Here is a 20,298-nt window from a genome sequence, read left to right as displayed (position 1 = left end):
CTCATGGAAAGGCAGGTGTTGATGTTAATCCCAAGTATTGATACTGTTTTGTATTAATTTGGGAAAAGAGATTGGAAGAACTGCTTCCCTTCAAGTGGGGGAAATATGTCCGGATCAAGTGTATAAGAAACATTTACATCCCTGAACCTGGGGCTTACATCATTTGTTTACTTTCCAGGTTCTCAGCTGGTGGCCTGTCTTCTGCCCATCCTCATTTCCTTCCTTTTGGATGAGAATGCTCTGGGATCAGCAACTTCCATAATGAGAAATCTGCATGACTTTGCTTTGCAAAATCTCATGCAGATTGGACCTCAGTATTCATCAGTTTTTAAAAGTGTAATGGCTTCCTCTCCAGCCTTGAAAGCCCGCCTTGAAGCTGCTATAAAGGGCAATCAAGAAAGTGTCAAACTCAAGATACCAACATCTAAACATACTAAGAACTCTGGAAAGAATTCAAGCATTCAATTAAAGACCAACTTCCTCTGATTTCTCTTTTTTTTTTTTTTTTTGAACAGTAAGCACCTTAACACAATACTTGAGCATTTCTTTCACTTTGGGGGCAAAAGTGGCATTTTAGACACAAGTGCACTTGGAGGCTGTTTACTTTAACTTAAATAGCTTTGAAAAGTCACAGCAAACTTAACATTTTTTGTGGGTTTCTTTTTTTCTTTCTTTCATATAATAAAATCACAGAGCTCTGTCAGAATTCTTGCCAGGAATTTCAATAAAGTGCTAAAGAACTAAACTTAGAAAACCAACCACTGCTTTAAAAACAAAATTTATTTCTTCTAATAGTCCATACACACATAGTACTATGACAGATATAAATTTGACTCTAATATAAATTATCTGCATTTATATTGTATCTCGATTGCCAGTTTAAAATTCAGCCTTATTCAATAATTGTATTAGACTTTCTTGGATTTCTCAAACAACATAAATGATTGGAAAGCTATTTAGGAAACTTGGTTTAGAATTATCTAAAATATGTAATAGTACAAATTAATTAAGGCCCTACAGTGTGACTTAAGATTTGGTGTCTATAAATATCATGGCTTTTTACCATCTATTGGTTTTATTTGTATTGAGTTCAGAAAATTGAAATTTTAGTCATTTTAAATAGAATAGGGCATTTCCACTTCAATTTCTCACATGGATTTTCTTTTACCTCTGTTCCTAATAATTTTCTTCATTTTCATTTATGGCAAACATTCATACCAATGAGTTTAATATAGATTCATATCTATATTTAAATTAACTATGGGTTTATATAAATGTCAAATTTAGTACAACAAATTTAGATCCTCAGTGAATACAAGTATGTTTTTTTAACATGAAACATATTTTAATATAGAAAGAATCTAATGATAAAGTCATATTGGTTGAAGGATAATTTTTAATTGTTGATGATCATTGACTCTCCTTCCACTTCAGTGTTAATACTACGTGAATCAAGCACTGTGTCAGAACAAAGCATTTCCCTGTTAAAAATTAAAACCTGAAGTGAGAGGGGCATGTTCAGAATGGAGAGACACTTGGAGTCAAGCGAAAGCAATGTGATGGTACTCTATTTTATTATGTTTGTATATAAATACACTTGTAAATCGTTCAGAATAAAAACATTTGACAAATTCTAACACTACAATCAATTTTTCTAATTTACATAAATAAAGCTAATTTTCTTTATCATTCTTGTATTTGAAATTATTTTACTCACAAAAGGTGGCTGGTTAGTCTCACAGAGTCCAGAAAATGATTTCTGTGGAGCAAATAATATTTTCTCTGAAACTTAGCCTGTTTTCTGAGAGGAGCCCTTTCTTTGGAACATTCTTTGCAATGGTTTGCATTCTTTGTCTTTCTAATTATCTCTATGAATTTGACTGTATACTCATTATTGTTTCCTTCACCTGAATGCCCTTCTCTCCCTTGTTCTATCTGGCTGACTCCCAGTCCTTTTAGGCCTGGTTTAAATGTCACTTCCCCTTGATAACTCCTTAACGCTTCTTACTCTCCTCTCAAACCAAGCAAATGTAACTGCTTCTTCATCTGTGTTCCTGCAGTACTTTATATATTCTTCTATGCATTGAACATCACACTGCATTTTAATACTCCCTTTTAGACTGTCTCAAAGGGAGACATTTTGTCTTCTGTAACTGCCTGTGTGGCATCAACTAGACACTTAAAAAACTTGAACTGCACTGGTGTAGGATGAATTTGAGCTCAGAAATTTATTCCTTTGCCAAGGCAAATGCTGGACTGGGATATTCTCAGGATATAGTTTTTTGATTTTTTTTGTTTCTTTTGTATTGTTTTGTGTTTTGCTTCATTTAGTTTGTTCTTAAACATTAAGATTTCTGCTCGTCATTTAGTGACCTGGTATCCTGAATTGTCTGGATTTAAAGGTGCTATATGAATATCAATAGTTATGAAAAAATATGTCCAATGTCATGGAATTAGGAACTTTGAGTTGGGCACAATTCTATAGGCTTTTTTAAATGTATCATCTTGTTTAATACAATATTGAATTAGTAAAGATACCCTTACTGATACAGAAATTAAGGCTTAACAGCTGAGACTTGAACCCACCTTTCTGATCCCACGTTCCAAGCTAGAGACAGAAAAGGTCCGTTGGTGGTCCAGATTCTATCAAGGTAAAGCTTTTCTCTTCTTTAACTGTTCCACATTCCTTTCAGAGCTTTCTTCACTCCTAGTTGAAGATATTTTCATTTAATATTTTTCCAAATTGCCACCAAAAGTTTTCTGGCTAATACAGCAGGAAAAAGTGGGAAAAATTTGTGACGTCTACAATTTCAATGGGAGTAATGATTACATGATTAGTTGTTGATATAAGTTCTGATTTGTTTAAAGGTGAATAGTTAAGACTGAAAAACACATCAAAAATTCTTTACATCTGTTTTATTTTAACAAGTCTCCAGTTGTTATAAAGCAGTTGCACTTTAACTTGGTAATTCTTTACAAATTAACTGTGTTGAGCAATTTGGATGAAACAAAGTGGTATATATAATATTTGCTTGAGCTTTATGTTTTTCTAAGGGAAGAAATACAGCCCAAACTACTAGTTGAGTCTTTTATTTAACCCACTGTTTAAAAGCTTATCATGGAAAGACTTATAAAGTAACATCGGAAAGACCAGATTTCTATAAATAGAGCATCCAAAGCAAAATTTCTACTTCTATAAATCAAGCTTCACCGTCCACCTAAAAGGAACATTAAGGCGCTTTAAAAGATACAAATAAGAGCTATAAAAGAGATACAAGGATAGTGCTATGGGAACCCAGGGAAGAAAACTGACGCTTCTGAGATGGACTTCCTGGAAGGAATATCATATGGTACAGGCTTAGAGAATAATACGTACTTGACGGAATAAATGTATAACCTAAGGTCTTTTGTAACATTAATTTTGAAGAGAAGAATTCACTTTGTCTTTTTATTACAATATTAGTTTGCATTTTGAGGGAAGAAATTTCAACCCTCAAGCTAATAAACTATGATAATGTTAATACAAAACTAACAATATATGAAATAAAATCTATACTACCCAAAAACTATAGTTAAAATGTTGAATCATTTCTGGCCGTTTAATGATTATATTATGCTAACAGTCCTAAAGCTTCAGCAGTCTGCCTATATGTATCTTTCAGAGTCCCGTTAACATAATTGTAGAATCAAGGTAATTATATATATTGCATTTTCTCCATCAATTGAATGTACTTTCCTCTTTACGAATAACTTGTTAACCCTTGCAAGACCTCAATTTATCAGAAATATGGTTATTCAACTGCTGGCTGACAGTTTAATGAACTGTGCCTATCTTGACTTTTCTGTTTATCAGTCTATTTAACTGATGCCTCGGCTTTTAGCTTTGAGGAAATGGGAAATTTTGTGTTGTGATATAGAGCTGGAATGTATCCAGTACAGACCACAAATACAATCCTAGGTTCTGTAAATTCAAAGGAGCTAGCTTCCTTTAATTGCCTTTCTGTTTGCTCAGGACTCCTGCGCTGTTCTACTTAGGAAATTATAAAATGATTCCACTGACTACTTGGAGAAAATTCTAATTACTTGATAGGCATTCTTAGCACATGTCCACATATCGTTCTCTGCCAAAGTATTTCAGAAAACACTTATTTTTTTAAAGGATTCTATTTTTTTAAGAAAATTTAAGAGGTCATTGCTACCAATGAAAAACTAATGTTGACAATGTTTTGCTTAATGGGATCAAAATTTAATACTTTTCTCTGAAAAAAAATCTAGATGCAAAAAAACTTTATATGCAAATATATATATATATATATATATATATATACACACACACACACACACATATATGCATATACACACACCTATCAGCAGTAGTGGACTGCTTTATAACATAAAACATTCCAAGAAAGAACAAAACAAGTGAGATATTTTTTAAAGCAATTTAAAGTATTCCAATGACACAGCAAAAGCAATTCTGTTAGTGTTGTTATTGGGCTAGTACAAGTGTCCTCAGGAAAAAAAAAAAAACCAACATTCATATGCAACCAAAACTGATGCTCTCTGGTGAACAACAAGCCTATAAGTCCAAATATTTCTCTGGTAGTTACTTGTTTCTAATCTTAACAAAGCTTTGGGCCTGGTAGTTTGCAATCAAATGCTGGAAGAGTGCTCACTGCTCCCTGAATTGCCAGGGTGACTTGTTTTCTCCTACCTTTTCCTCCCTAGTAGTGTCAGGTACTAGAAACACATCATCTAGGCCTTCGTTTAAACACAAAAGCTTCATAAAAACAGATTTGCTAAATTATGGAAATGCTTTTGTTTCAGCAGTCAACACACTCTTGTGAGTCAATATCAGATGAGAAATGGTTAGAACATGTACTTCCTATTCCCCAGTCAGCTGTATTGTGACTCTGCCATTTGCTATAGTTTTCATTGCAAATGCTTTCTCTTTTTAGTAATAATGTGACCATTCTGATTTCTCAATTTTGTATAAAATTTTTTGTAGAATTTTCTACAATATGAAAATGTTTCTTTAGTTGTTTGATTTATATTCTTAATATAGTACTGGAACTTCCAGAAATCACCTACTGTCTGTCTCTGGGCAAACACATGCCTAAATCATTTATCTTACATATGACACCTAAAGCACAAGTGGCTTTATCTTTGAAGTCCAAAGATAAATTGGACTTCATCAAAATTAAGAACTTTTGTGCTTCAAAGGACACCGTCAAGAAAGTGAAAAGATGGGACTTCCCTGGTGGTCCAGTGGGTAAGACTCTGCGTTCCCAATGCAGGGGGCCTGGGTTTTATCCCTGGTTGGGGAACTAAATCCCGCATGCATGCCACAACTAAGAAGTCCGCATGCTGCAATGAAGATCCTGCGTGCTGCAACTAAGACCCAATGCAGCCAAAATAAATAAATATTAAAACAACAACAACATTATAAGAAAGTGAAAAGACAACCCACAGAATGGGAGAAAAAAATTTGCAAATCATATCTAAATATATATATATAGAGAGAGAATATCCAGCATATGTAAAGAACTCTCAAAACTCAACAATGAAAAGGCAGCTCAATTATAAAATGGGCAAAGAGTTAAAACAGACATTTCTCCAAAGAAGATATACAAATGGCTAATACACACATGAAAAGATGCTCAGTATCCTCATTCATGAGGGAAATGCAAAACCACAATGAGATACCACCTCATTTGATCACTAGGATGGCTGTGATCAAAAAGACAGTAACAAGTGTTGGGGAGGACGTGTAGAAATTAGAACTTTCTTACATTGCTGCTGAGAATTTAGTGCAGTTGCTTTGGAAACAGTTTGACAGTTTCTCAAAAAATTAAACATAATTAACAATATGATCCAGCAATTCCACTCCTAGGTATGAAAGAATTAAAAACAGTCATGCAAAAACTTGTACATGAATACTCACAGCAGAATTATTGATAATAGCCAAAAAGTAGGAACAACCCAAGTGTCCATCAACTCATGAATATATAAACAAAATTGGTATATCCATTCAATGGAATATTATTCAGCCATAAAAGGAATGAAGTACTGATACATGATACAATGTGGATGAACCTTAAAGACAGTATGCTAAGTGAAATAAGCTAGACATAAAATGCCTCTTGTTATATGGTTCCATTTTATGAAATGTCCATTGATTTGAAATATTTATGAATAGGCAAATCCATATAAACAAAGTAAATTACTGATTGTCACGAGCTGGGGAAGATTGGAGGGGAAGGTGACTGCTAATGGGTATGGGGTTTCTTTTTGGAATGTGGAAAAGGTTCTGGAATTATATAGTGGTGTTGGTTGCATAACCATGTGAATATAGTAAAAACCACAGAATAGTACACTTTAAAGGGATGAATTCTGTGGTATGTGAATTTGTAATGGGTTGAATTATGTCTCCGCAATAGATGTCTTAAGCCCTAGTACCTCAGAATGTGACCTTATTTGAAAATAGGGTCATTACAAATGTAAATAGTCACAGTGAAGTCATATTGGAGTAGGGTGGGACCTTAATCCAATTTGACTAGTGTCCTTGTAAGAAGAGGACAATGCCACTGGAAGACAAGGAGACACACAGACACAGGAAGACAGACATGTGAAGATGGAGGCAGAGCTGAAATTATGCTGCCACAGCCGTGAAATGCCTTGGCCTACCAGAAGCTGGAGAAGCAAGATCCTCCCCAGAGGCTTTGGAGGGAACATGACCTGTCAACACCTTGATTTGAGGTTTTAGCTTTCAGAACTATGAGAGAATAAGTTTCTGTTGTTTAAAACGAGATTGTGGTACTTTGTAATGGCAGCTAGAGAACTCACCGATTTATATCTCAAGTTTTAAAAAAGGAGTTAGTGGGCTTCCCTGGTGGGGCAGTGGTTTTAATAGAAAAATTAAAAATAAAAAAACTCAGCAATGGGGACATATAAAAGTATAAAATAAATGTCCATGAGTCTATCCTAATATAAATTATTGAATAAATAAATGGTGGAAAATAGACAAATCTCCCATGTAGAAGAATTCCAAATAATTTATGAAACCTAACTCCCCACCCCTCAAGTGTGGGTTGCACATAGTAATTTCCTTTCGAAAAAAGGGGGAGGACTTCCCTGGTGGCGCGGTGGTTAAGAATCCGCCTGCCAGTGCAGGAGACACGGGTTCGAGTTCTGGTCCAGGAAGATCCCACATGCCGCGGAGCAACTAAGCCCGTGTGCCACAACTACTGAGCCCACGTGCCACAACTACTGAGCCCACGTGCCACAACTACTGAAGCCCACGCACCTAGAGCCCATGCTTCGCAGCAAGAGAAGCCCTCGCAATGAGAAGTCCGTGCGCGGCAACAAAGACCCAACACAGCCAACAATAAATAAATAAATAAATGTAAATAAATAAATTTATTAAAAAAAAAAAAAGAAGCCACCTGCCAATGCAGGGGACAAAGGTTTGAGCCCTGGTCCCAGAAGATTCCACATGCCACGGGGCAGCTAAGCCCATGTGCCACAACTACTGAGCCTGCACTCTAGAGCCCGCGAGCCACGACTACTGAAGCCCACAAGCCTAGAGCCCATGCTCTGCGACAAGAGAAGCCACTGCAGTGAGAAGCCTGTGCACCACAACTACTGAGCCCGCGCACCTAGAGCCTGTGCTCCGCAACAAGAGAAGCTACCACAATGAGAAGCCTGCGCACTGCAACGAAGAGTAGCCCCGCTTGCCACAACTAGAGAAAAGCCCACATGCAGCAATGAAGACCCAGCACAGACAAAAAAATAATAATAATTATTAAAATAATAAATAAATTTAGAATATTAAAAAAGGGGGGGAGGAAAGAATAACTTTACATTGGAGAAATCTTAAAACACTACCTTAGTCAGGTGATCAAGATTAACATCAACAATTATAAGTCATGTTGATAGTATGTCCCCTTGATACGATATGATGAGAATGGCACTTTACCTCTGTGGTCTTCTTTCCAAAAACCCATAACCCCAGTCTAATTAACCCATAACCCCGGTCTAATTATGAGAAAAACATCAGGCAAATCCAAATTGAAGGGTATTCTATGAAACACTTGGCCAGTGCTTTCCAAAACCATCAAGGTCATTAAGAACAAGGAAAGTCTGAAAAACTATAACAACCAAGGAGGGCCTAAGGAGACAAAAATGTATCGTATTCTGGATGGGATCCTGCAACAGAAATGGGACGTTAGGTAAAAACTAAGGCTATCTGAATACAGTATGAACTTTAGTTAATAATAAAGCATCAATATTGGTTCACTAGTTGAAATGTACCATATTAATATAATATGTTAATAACAGGCAAAACCGTATATGGTATATGGCAACTCTGTACTACCTTCACAACTTTTCTGTAAATCTAAAACTATTCTAGGGCTTCCCTGGTGGCACAGTGCTTAAGAATCTGCCCACCAATGCTGGGGACACGGGTTCAAATCCTGGTCCGGGAAGATCCCATATGCCGCAGGGCAGCTAAGCCTGTGCGCCACAACTACTAAGCCTGCGCTCTAGAGCCTGTTAGCCACAACTACTGAGCCCACGCGCCAAAACTACTGAAGCCCACGTGCCTAGAGCCCGTGCTCCGCAACAAGAGAAGCCACTGCAATGAGAAGCCTGCACACCGCAACGAAAAGCAGCCCCCGCTCGCTGCAACTAGAGAAAACCCACATGCAGCAACAAAGACCCAAGGCAGCCAAAATTAAAATAAGTAAATTTTTAAAAAATTAAAAAATAAAAACTACTCTAAATTGTAAAGTTTATTTAAAAAGAAAATCAGATTCAGAATGTCTGGGGTATGGTCCAATAATTTGCATTTTTAAACAACGCTTGTTTCTCATCTTGCTTCTTGCTTCTGATGGGTGGTCACAAGTCCATTTTTCAAGCAGCACTACCCCTAACTAAGGTCAGCTCCCATTGTGGCTTTCAGCCTAAAGCAGAATGGCTGTGAGGTCACTTGACCTCTGCCTGCAGTAAATTTGCTGATTAACACTATAGTAAGTATTTACAAAGTAGGTCAGCTATGCCTCTGTTCACCTGTGTTTTTAGGGATTAGTCAGAAGAAAAGGTAACTCCGTCTGGTCACCAGCAGGAAAAGGTGTGGTGGAACAGAAAAGTAGTTATCTGGCTTCTATTTTGAGAGTTAACACCCATCTTAATGGGTGTCAAAACACCTTACTCACTTCCATTTTGTCTATGCTGCTCCCTTTCCACGTGCCACTTCCTTGAGTTCCATCCCAGCTAAAAGAATTCAAGTGCGTAGCACTACCCCACAAAATGAATCGCTGAAGATGGCCACAATAAATAATGTTCCTGGACCCTTGTTTCCAACAGTCATTTCTCTAGACTTAATCATCAGCCAGTCACATTCCTAATGCTTTTTCTGTTCCCTCATACAGATACCACCAGTTCCTCTTGCAAGTGAGAAGACGATAGCATTGAATGGGATACAGCAGTGTTTAGATAAGAGATCATAAAGATCTAGGTATAACAGACTAATGATCCCTAGTAATTTATGCTACTTTATTGAAAACTCAGTATCCAGGGGAGAAAACTGGTAAGAAAAACAGGGCAGATCTCAGACCTAGAAGGACAAATACTGCTGGGAGTTAGGTTCTTTTGAAGTCCTTGGAAAACATATAACCATGAACATCAGGTGATATAATTTTCATTACATAGTCATTACCACACTCTTTGAGGACAGGGAAATACTGTACCCTTCTCTTTGGTGTTTATACCCCATATTGTATTTCTACGTGTCCCCTGCTGCAGTGTTGCTCAGCCAACCTGTACACATAGGTCTCTCCATCTTTGCACAGTCCTTCTGTTTTCTTTCTTTCTTTCATTTATTTATTTTTGGCTGCGTTGGGTCTTTGTTGCTGCCCGTGGGCTTTCTCTAGTTGCAGCGAGTGGGGGCTGCTCTTCATTGTGGTGTGCGCGCTTCTCATTGCGGTGGCTTCTCTTTGTTGTAGAGCACGGGCTCTAGGCACGCGGGCTTCAGTAGTTGTGCCTCTTGGGCTGTAAAGCGCAGGCTCAGTAGTTGTGGCGCACGGGCTTAGCTGCCCTGCGCCATGTCGGATCTTCCCGGACGAGGGCTGCATTGGCAGGCGGATTCTTAACCAGTGCGCCACCAGGGAAGCCCAATCCTTCTGTTTTCTTAACCACTTCTATTATTGTTCATTACATTTCCCTCCCCTTCATTAACTCTATTCTGTTCAGAGTCCAGAAGTAGAGACCATTGACTCATGATGACCTTGAATGAGATCACTGCTAATTAGAAATGATCATATCTGTGAAAAGCACTTCCCTTGAACTCATAAAACCACAATAGAAACTTAAGTACCTATAGTGTGCAATGCACTATGCGCATATAAGGAAGTACCAGTACAGAAAGAGCACTGAACTCTTAGCACCAATGGATCTGGATTCTAATTTTGTTAGTGTGGGCCTCAGTTTCTCCTCTGCTAAATAGTTGAGCATAGTGTGACCAACTATCCCAATTTGTCTAAGATTCCCAGGTTCAGCACTGAAAGTTCTGTGTCCCAGGAAACTCAGTACCAGGTGAGCCAGGATGGTTAGTTCCCCTCTTGGACAGGCTATCTGAGACCCTTTCTGGTTCTGACAGTTCTGGGTCTAAGCCTCAGGTGCTTCTCAAGGCATGTTGTCTATGACCTTTTGAGCGTGTGGACTGAGTCACAGAGAGACAGGGTAGTGGCTATATGCAAAGAACTTGTAAGGTTTCCTGCCTCCTGAGCTGTGAGACTCACTGGGGATGCTGCAGGGCATCATTCCTAACACCTCAGGGGAGCAGATCAGCTGAGAATGGTACACTCAGGCAAGAGACATTCTTGGGTTTCTCAGTGGGAAAGAAATTCAAAAACAATGGATTAATGAGAGGAATTTGTAGCAAATGTTGAGGCTGCCAGCATTCTTGCAAGTGAGCCAATGACCTTTTAAGCTATATCTACAACTGACTAGCTTCTTGGCCACCATCCCAATGAAGGTTCCTTTCCCAGTTTAAACTATATTCAAAACTGGCTTGGCAGCAAGGCTTTTAGCATCCTCAGATATAGACTTACTCCAGCAGGAGAGCATATGAAATCAACTTTCTAATAAAAGCTTAAAAACAAAAATTTTTAACACAAAAAACAAACAAACCAAAAAAACCCAACAGCAACAGAGCGAGTGACCGCCACTGCTAATGCTGACAACTGAATCTGTTGTCCTATTTTCATGAGTTTCAAGAAAAGGATCCTAGGGTCTTCCCTGGCGGTTCAGTGGTTAAGACTCTGTACTTCCAATGCAGGGGGCACGGGTTTGATCCTTGGTCGGGGAACTAAGAACCCGCATGCCAGGTGGCATGGCCAAAACAACAACATCAACAACAACAAGGATCCTAGCTTAACTTGAATCCATAGGGAAGACAGCTGAACTCAAGGGCTTGAGTGGGTTTACCACACTGCAAAGGACTACAGAGGTTGCCAGCTGGCCCTGAGCTGACTCTGAAAAGAGATGCAGCTGGCTGTACATTTATATTTAATTTAAAAGCAAATTTCATAATCACCTTGCTCATTTTTCTGTGTGTCTGATTTCATTTTGTCTTTATGCTTAAGATTAACACCGATTTCAATCTCACCTTCTAGAATTATGGCCTAATTTCCTTCTCAGTCGTTCTTCTTAAACAGCTGGATCCAAAACACAAGCCCCAAATACTTATTGAGTGGTGACAGGATGAACGTACATGGAGAAAGTCAAAAGAGCTAGATTAATACAAGCTATTTAAGGAACTTAGAAACAAATCAAGGAACTTCTCTAACTCAACAAATTAAGATAGCAGTTATGTAAAGTCTCTTACCCACCCTTGCCAATCAAAAATACAGTAAAATGAAGTTAAACTGGTTTAAGAAGTATGTGCCAAATAGTAGTATTTCCCCCAACCAAATTTACTTCTCTCCCCTTTCTGTTAGCTCTACTTTAGTAGAATCTAAGGCTATTAACAAAGGAAACTTTTAGTCACAAGTTCCTGAGTTAATTATCTGGAGACTAATCATGACTGAAATGAGAATTCCTGTTTACACATATCCACAACAGCAGTAAAGGGATCTAATGGCATGAATAGCTACAGGAGATAGTTTTAGGGATAAGAGGTCAACATGGGAGAGACTGGCTAAATAAGAAGGCTCTAGGCATGTGACTTTAAATTCTTTCAGTTGAAGAGTATCTATTATATGTTACTTAATAGACTGTGAGGAAACTAAAAGATATGTGCTGGTTTGCTTTGTCCACACTGGCAGGTGGCCAAAGTTCTCATAATTGGCAAAATTGGGCCACGTGCCCTGTCCCCTGGCCTTTGGGTTTGTTAACCTCTCATCTATGGAGCTGAGGAGAGCTTTTAACTTCTTTAAATCCTACCTGGGAAGGAATTTCTTTTTTTTTTTTGAATTTTTGAATTTTATTTTATTTTTTTATACAGCAGTTTCTTATTAGTTATCCATTTTATACATATTAGTGTATATATGTCAATCCCAATCTCCCAATTCAGCACACCATCACCACCCCGCCGCTTTCCCCCCTTGGTGTCCATACGTTTGTTCTCTACATCTGTGTCTCAATTTCTGCCCTGCAAACCGGTTCACTGGTACCATTTTTCTAGGTTCCACATATACACATTAATATACGATATTTGTTTTTCTCTTTCTGCCTTACTTCACTCTGTATGACAGTCTCTAGATTCATCCACATCTCTACAAATGACCCAATTTCATTCCTTTTTATGGCTGAGTAATATTCCATTGTATATATGTACCACATCTTCTTTATCCATTCCACTGCTGATGGACATTTAGGTTGCTTCCATGTCCTGGCTATTGTAAATAGTGCTCCTATGAACAATGGGGTGTGTGCATTTTTTGAATTACTGTTTTCTCTGGGTATATGCCCAGTAATCGGATTGTTGGGTCACATGGTAGTTCTATTTTTAGTTTTTTAACGAACCTCCATACTGTTTCCCACAGTGGCTGTATCAATTTACATTCTCACCAGCAGTACAAGAGCATTCCTTTTCTCCACACCCTCTCCAGCATTTATTGTTTGTAGATTTTTTAACGGTACCATTCTGATGGGTGTGGGGGGATACCTCACTGTAGTTTTGATTTGCATTTCTCTAATAATTAGTGATGCTGAGCATCTTTTCATGTGTTTTTTTTTTTTTTTTTTTTTTTTGCGGTACGTGGGCCTCTCACTGTTGTGGCCTCTCCTGTTGTGGAGCACAGGCTCTGGACGCACAGGCTCAGCAGCCATGGCTCACCGGCCTAGCCGCTCCATGGCATGTGGGATCTTCCCAGACCAGGGCACGAACCCGTGTCCCCTGCATTGGCAGGCGGACTCTCAACCACTGCACCACCAGGGAAGCCCTCTTTTCGTGTGTTTGTTGGCCATTTGTATGTCTAAGAAGAAGAGATTTTAGACAAAAAACAATCAAAGAAAATTCAGAAGAAATATGATGAAAGGAAAAAGAATGCTCAAATCAGCAGTCTTCTAGAGGAGCAGTTCCAGCAGGGCAAGCTTCTTGCATGCATCACTTTTAGACCAGGCCAGTGTGGCCAAGCAGATGGCTATGTGCTGGAGGGCAAGGAGCTGGGGTTCTATCTAAGGAAAATCAAGGCCCAGAAAGGCAAATGAGTCCTCCTCCTTCCTATCTTAGCCCATGTAATAAAGGTTCTTAAAAAAAAAAAAAAGTAGAGAGCTTGATCGTAATTATGTAAAAAATGCAAATATATGGAAAGCAAAAATATGGAAAGAAATAGAATAAAACATTAACTGAATTGCTTCTAGGTGATAGAAAGAAAGGTGTATCAGTCAAGCTTCATAGTTGCATATACATAAAACTTTAAATGAAAAGAAAAATGAGAATTTACTGAAGGCTCTCATGGGTTCAATGAGTCAATCGGAAAGGAACACCAAACTTAGAAGACATGCAGGAGTCAAGACAGCTCTGGAAGACCAAGAAGTAGGAAGCTGCTGGACATTGCCCCATTGATCACTGCCACAGCTAGCACAACCGAACCATCATGGGCCATCTGGCTGGAGTAGGGTCCAGGCAGGAGCACCTCACTGGCTAAGCCAAGATCATATCTCACACTGGCTGCAGAAGGGCTACAGTTCAAGAAAAAGGAAGATGTTCCCACATAAGGTTCCACTGTGGGAAGCAGAGCATTGCATCTCATCTACATGATTATAAACAATAAAGGATTTCTCCCATAAAGGAAGAAGAGTTGGAAACTGGACAACCAAAAAAAATGACCAAAGTCCACAACAATTTTTTATGTTTTTATGTTTTCAACACTCTACGAATCATCTTCACAGAACGTGTATGTGCAATCTGATAAAATAAACCAATACAACTTTTCTCTTCCTTATAGCACGATGGGTAGGAGAATAATGCCACCCCAAAATATGACTGTAGGAGTTCAGAACATGCCACTCCAAAATGTGCCATTTTGGTACATTGGTTATTTTGAGCTGTTAGCATTTGAAAAGCAGCAAATGCAGGGGGAGGCTTTCATTGAACTCTCCTTATCTGCCTAAAGACAGATCCTCCAAAAAGAAACTCGGTTGTCATAAATCCCCACCCTGCGAATTTAATCAACCAGGGGAAGATTGACTCTTATCACAGGAGAGGAGACTAGAAATTGAAACCACACCCAGACAAACTGCCACTCACATTTATTTTTCTAAAGGCCCATTCACCTTTCCTAAAAATCATTTACTCATCCCTAAGATGCCTACATCTCCCGTCCTCTTTCCCTATTAAACTGGTATTTAATCCTGAATTCTAAGACACCTCAGTGATTACTTATTTTTCCCTGGGTATCTTCCATGTATCCATGAGGTATACGTGTTGATAAACCTCTGTTTTCCTTCTGTTTTTTTAATCTGCCTTTTATTTCAGGGGTCTCAGCTAAGAACTCAGAAGGGTAGAGGAAAATTTATTTTTCCTTCCCTACAAGCACTATGGTAAATTAACAAGGATTTGTTTTCAACCTTTAAGACGTGTCTGAAATTGGTATAAAATCTTTCAAATTAAGAAAGCTCTATACTCCAACTTTGCTAAGAGTTCTTGCTTTTTTAAATAATTAATTAATTAATTAATTAATTTGTTTTCACTGCATTGAGTCTTCATTGCTGCCTGCAGGCTTTCTCTAGTTGCAGCGAGCAGGGACTACTCTTCATTGCGGTGCGTAGGGCTTCTCATTGGGGTGGCTTCTCTCGTTGCAGAGCACGGGCTCTAGGCGCACAGGCTTCAGTAGTTGTGGCACGCGGGCTCCATAGTTGTGGCGCACGGGCTTAGTTGCTCTGTGGCATGTGGGATCTTCCCGGATCAGGGCTCACACCCATGTCCCCTGCATTGGCAGGTAGATTCTTAACCACTGAGCCACCAGGGAAGTCTGAGTTCTTGCTTTTTAAAAAAATCATAAATAGGCACTAAGACTTATCCAGTGTTTTCTTCTCAGTTTAGATAATGATTTTTCTACTTTAGTTTCTTAATGTGGTAAATTACACTGGTAGATTTTCCACTTTTGAACCAGTGTGGCTTTACTAGAATAAACTACTAGATTTCGATGTATGATTTTTCAATACTTCTTTTGGATTTGTTTAGCTAATACTTTATTTGGATTTTTTTTTTTGCACTTACATTCGTAAGTGTTTGGGGTCAATAATTTTCTTTTCATGTATTGTCCTTATTTTTATTTTTTTATTTTTATTTTTTTGCAGTATGCGGACCTCTCACTGCTGTGGCCTCTCCCATTGCGAGGCACAGGCTCCGGGCACCCAGGTCCAGCGGCCATGGCTCACGGGCCCAGCTGCTCTGCGGCATGTGGGATCCTCCCGGACCGGGGCACGAACCCACATCCCCTGCATTGGCAGGCGGACTCCCAACCACTGCGCCACCAGGGAAGCCCCTATCCTTATTTTAAAATAAATTTATTTATTTTTTATTTATTCTTGGCTGCAATGGGTCTTTGTTGCTGCGTGTGGGCTTTCTCTAGTTGTGGCAAGCAGGGGCTACTCTTCATTGCGGTGCATGGGCTTCTCACTGCAGTGGCTTCTCTTGTTGTGGAGCACGGGCTCTAGGTGCGCGGGCTTCAGTAGTTGTGACACGCGGGCTTAGTAGTTGTGGCCCACGGGCTCTAGAGCTCAGACTCAGTAGTTGTGGTGCGCAGGCTTAGTTGCTCCAAGGCATGTGGTATCTTCCCGGACCAGGGATAGAACCCATGTCCCCTGCATTGGTAGGCAGATTCTTAACCACTGCGCCACCGGGGAAGTCCATTATCTAGTTTTTGAATCATGACTTTTGGCCTCTGGAAAAGTCCTTATCACAAGAAAAAAATATTTTTTTGCAACTATATATGGTGACAGATATTAGCTAGAATTATTGTGGTGATCATTCCACAATATATACAAATATCAAATCACTATGTTCTACACCTGAAACTAACAGGTGTACAACACCTATTATATAAAACTATATAATGTTATATGTCAATTATACCTCAATTTTTTTTTTTTTTTTTTGTGGTACGCGGGCCTCTCACTGCTGTGGCCTCTCCCGCTGCGGAGCACGGGCTCCGGACGCGCAGGCTCAGTGGCCATGGCCCACAGGCCCAGCCGCTCCACGGCACGTGGGATCTTCCCGGACCGGGGCACGAACCCATGTCCCCTGCATCGGCAGGCGGACTCTCAACCACTGCACCACCAGGGAAGCCCTATACCTCAATTTTTAAAAACTGAATATAAATAAATGAATGAATGAACAAGTGAAAAAAAGACTTTGGCCTTCAAAATGAACTGGCCATTTCTGAACTTTTCTATTTTCTAGAACAGTTTGTATGAGATAGATATTAAGTATGCTTTTAAGATTTGGTAGAACTCATTAATGAAATCAGTTAGGCCTGGCATTCTTTTTGGAGGGCAAATATTTGATGGCCATCTGAATTTCTTTAATACTTAGCTTTAATTAGTTTTTTTAAACCTGCTACCAAAAATTGTGATTTTAAATTTTAAAAACTAGTTGAGGGGGGCTTCCCTGGTGGCGCAGTGGTTGGGAGTCCACCTGCCGATGCAGGGGACACGGGTTCGTGCCCCGGTCGGGGAAGATTCCACATGCCGTGGAGCGGCTGGGCCGGTGAGCCATGGCCGCTGAGCCTGCACGTCCGGAGCCTGTGCTCCGCAACGGGAGAGGCCACGGCAGTGAGAGGCCCGTGTACCGCAAAAAAAAAAAAAAAAAAAAAACAACTAGTTGAGGGCTTCCCTGGTGGTAGTGGTTAAGAATCTGTCTGCCATAAACAAGACCAAAAGACAACCCTCAGAATGGGAGAAAATATTTGCAAATGAAGCAACTGACAAAGGATTAATCTCCAAAATTTATAAGCAGCTCATGCAGCTCAATAACAAAAAAACAAACAACCCAATCCAAAAATGGGCAGAAGACCTAAATAGACATTTCTCCACAGAAGATATACAGACTGCCAACAAACACATGAAAGGATGCTCAACATCTTTACTCATTAGAGAAATGCAAATCCAAACTACAATGAGATATCATCTCACACCAGTCAGAATGGCCATCATCAAAAAATCTAGAAACAATAAATGCTGGAGAGGGTGTGGAAAAAAGGGAACACTCTTGCACTGCTGGTGGGAATGTGAATTGGTACAGCCACTATGGAGAACAGTATGGAGGTTCCTTAAAAAACTACAAATAGAACTACCATATGACCCAGCAATCCCACTACTGGGCATATACCCTGAGAAAACCATAATTCAAAAAGAGACATGTACCAAAATGTTCATAGCAGCCCTATTTACAATAGCCCGGAGATGGAAACAACCTAAGTGTCCATCATCGGATGAATGGATAAAGAAGATGTGGCACATATATACAATGGAATATTACTCAGCCATAAAAAGAAATGAAATTGAGCTATTTGTAATGAGGTGGATAGACCTAGAGTCTGTCATACAGAGTGAAGTAAGTCAGAAAGAGAAAGACAAATACTGTATGCTAACACATATATATGGAATTTAAGAAAAAAAAATGTCATGAAGAACAAAGGGGTAAGACAGGAATAAAGACACAGACCTACTAGAGAATGGACTTGAGGATATGGGGAGGGGGAAGGGTAAGCTGTGACAAAGTGAAAGAGCGGCATGGACATATATACACTACCAAACGTAAGGTAGATAGCTAGTGGGAAGCAGCCGCATAGCACAGGGAGATCAGCTCGGTGCTTTGTGACCGCCTGGAGGGGTGGGATAGGGAGGGTGGGAGGGAGTCGCAAAAGGGAGGGGATATGGAAACATATGTATATGTATAACTGATTAAATTTGTTATAAGGCAAAAAATAAATAAAGATATAATTATATGTGAAAAAAAAAAAAAAAAGAATCTGTCTGCCAATGCAGGGGACACAGGTTCTATCCCTGGTTTGGGAAGATCCCACATGCCATGGAGCAACTAAGCCCGAGTGCCACAACTACTGAGAGTGCGCTCTAGAGCCTGTGGGACACAACTACTGAGCCCGCGTGCCACAACTACTGAAGCCTGCATGCCTAGAGCACATGCCCTGCAACAAGAGAAGCCACCACAATGAGAAGACCACGCATAGCAACAAAGAGTAGCCCCCGCCTGCCGCAACTAGAGAAAGACCACGCAGCTACAAAGACCCAATGCAGCCAAAAATAAATAAATAAAATAAATTTATTTTAAAAAAACTAGTTGATAGTCAATTATTCCTCAATTTTTAAAAGATTAAAAGAGACAATAAAAATTTTAAAAGTAAAAGAAAGTTGATAGACATTTTAAGATAAGGATTCGTTAAAAAAAAAAAAAAAAAGTTGTACAAAATCCAAGTGTTTCTGGGCTCACTGAATGCTGTTTCTCAGTGCCAGAAACAAATACTGTGGTGCGTATAGAGATGAGAGTATACATAGTATACTTTCTGCACCCAGGAATTCAGGACGTTGAAGTGGACTTGTATTTACTTGTCACCTCTTTCTGAGAACATAGAACTTCATCAGAGCCTTAAGAAATACAACCAATGAGGCTATGAGGTATTTCTGGTGAAATATAGCAGAGCTATTTCCAGTAAACAGGTTCCTTCCCCTCAACGTAGGAGAGAACTCTGCTTTCTCACCCAAGAAGTCTGAAAAAACTATTTGTTGATAGGAAGTATATCAAGAAATTGGAAAAATGACTTACCCTGCTATTCCAGTTGCTGGCTGAAAAAAGACATTGGAGACCTCATAAGCTGGAAGCTTTTCTGATCAATCTCAGAAGTCTTGTATGCCCTGCCAGGATCACTATTTTAAAACGATTCCTGGGGCTCTGTGCCATCTTTGCCTCAAACAAGGGAACGGAAACCCTCTGCCTATTCTCCATAGCCAAGGGGGATTTTTATCTACCTCCTTCACTCCTCTTCTCCCTTCTCCCATTGAATAGTCTGTGTTTCTCAGGTTGTTTAACATTCAGTCAAGGGTAGTGTGTAAGATGGCATGTCCGCTTGCCGAGATCCAAAACCCTGGGGAAGACTTCTCTCCCAGTATGAGGAAGGTAGGAGAGGTGAGGTGGTGGGTACGCCCCATATAACTACAATAGAGGGGAAGTGTGTTTCTGACCTCCCAAATTGGATGTCTGAATGTATTTCAAACAAAACAAAATAAAACAAAACATGGTTAAACAGTGATTAGAGTCTCAAACGACCAGCACAGCCTTACATTTTGGGGATATTAACTACAAGTACCCTGGAAGCTGGAATTAGAGGCCTAGTACCGTCTATAGTATAACATCCCCATCTAGCCTGTGAACCCACTCACCATTTGGAGCACTGTATGAGAAAATGCTTTCTAAGTCCCAAACCTTAGGAAAATAAACCAGAGAAAGAAATTAATGACTCCCCACTACCTTACTCTTACACTGATGTGGGACTCTACAATTTGTTTACTAAGGTAAATGTGCTGACTTCATGCATTTCCAATGCATATACATTTCTACTGCAAAAGACAGACTTAGATAAAATTTTAAATCTATTTTTTAAAGTTTTGACAATCCTCAGTGACAACAGGGGTGCTGAGAAACAGGCACGCACATATGCCATTGGTAGGAGTGTAAACTGGTGCAACATATTGGAGGCAAATTAAGTGATACCTATTTTTTTTAAGTAATATCTATTTTAAAAAATATGTATGAGCAACATAAATGTC

At 39.4% G+C, this 20,298-nt stretch overlaps 2 protein-coding genes across 6 annotated transcripts in view; one reads left to right on the top strand and one right to left on the bottom strand.

The window, feature by feature from the left end:
- HEATR5A (HEAT repeat containing 5A) overlaps positions 1 to 1,689 on the top strand; it is a 117,693-nt gene extending 116,004 nt beyond the window's left edge. For all 5 annotated transcript variants that reach the window (XM_082618589.1, XM_082618588.1, XM_082618587.1 and 2 more), the window contains one exon: positions 179 to 1,689. In XM_082618589.1, coding sequence (XP_082474715.1) covers positions 179 to 486 — 308 coding nt within the window. In that variant the 3' untranslated portion in view covers positions 487 to 1,689. The remainder of the gene's footprint in view (positions 1 to 178) is intronic.
- The window catches only part of LOC309802902 (uncharacterized protein), a gene marked incomplete at its 5' end in the record, with an annotated part of 71,436 nt that overhangs the window by 16,892 nt on the left and 34,246 nt on the right, over positions 1 to 20,298 (bottom strand). The window contains one exon of the mRNA XM_082618775.1: positions 2,587 to 2,707. The remainder of the gene's footprint in view (positions 1 to 2,586; positions 2,708 to 20,298) is intronic.

The sequence above is a fragment of the Mesoplodon mirus genome, assembly GCF_964341445.2.
Source record: "Mesoplodon mirus genome assembly, chromosome: 4".
In the NCBI taxonomy this organism is placed as follows: Eukaryota; Metazoa; Chordata; class Mammalia; order Artiodactyla; family Ziphiidae; genus Mesoplodon; species Mesoplodon mirus.
Note: the sequence above shows the minus strand (reverse complement) of the source record. Positions and strands in the feature narration are given on the sequence as shown.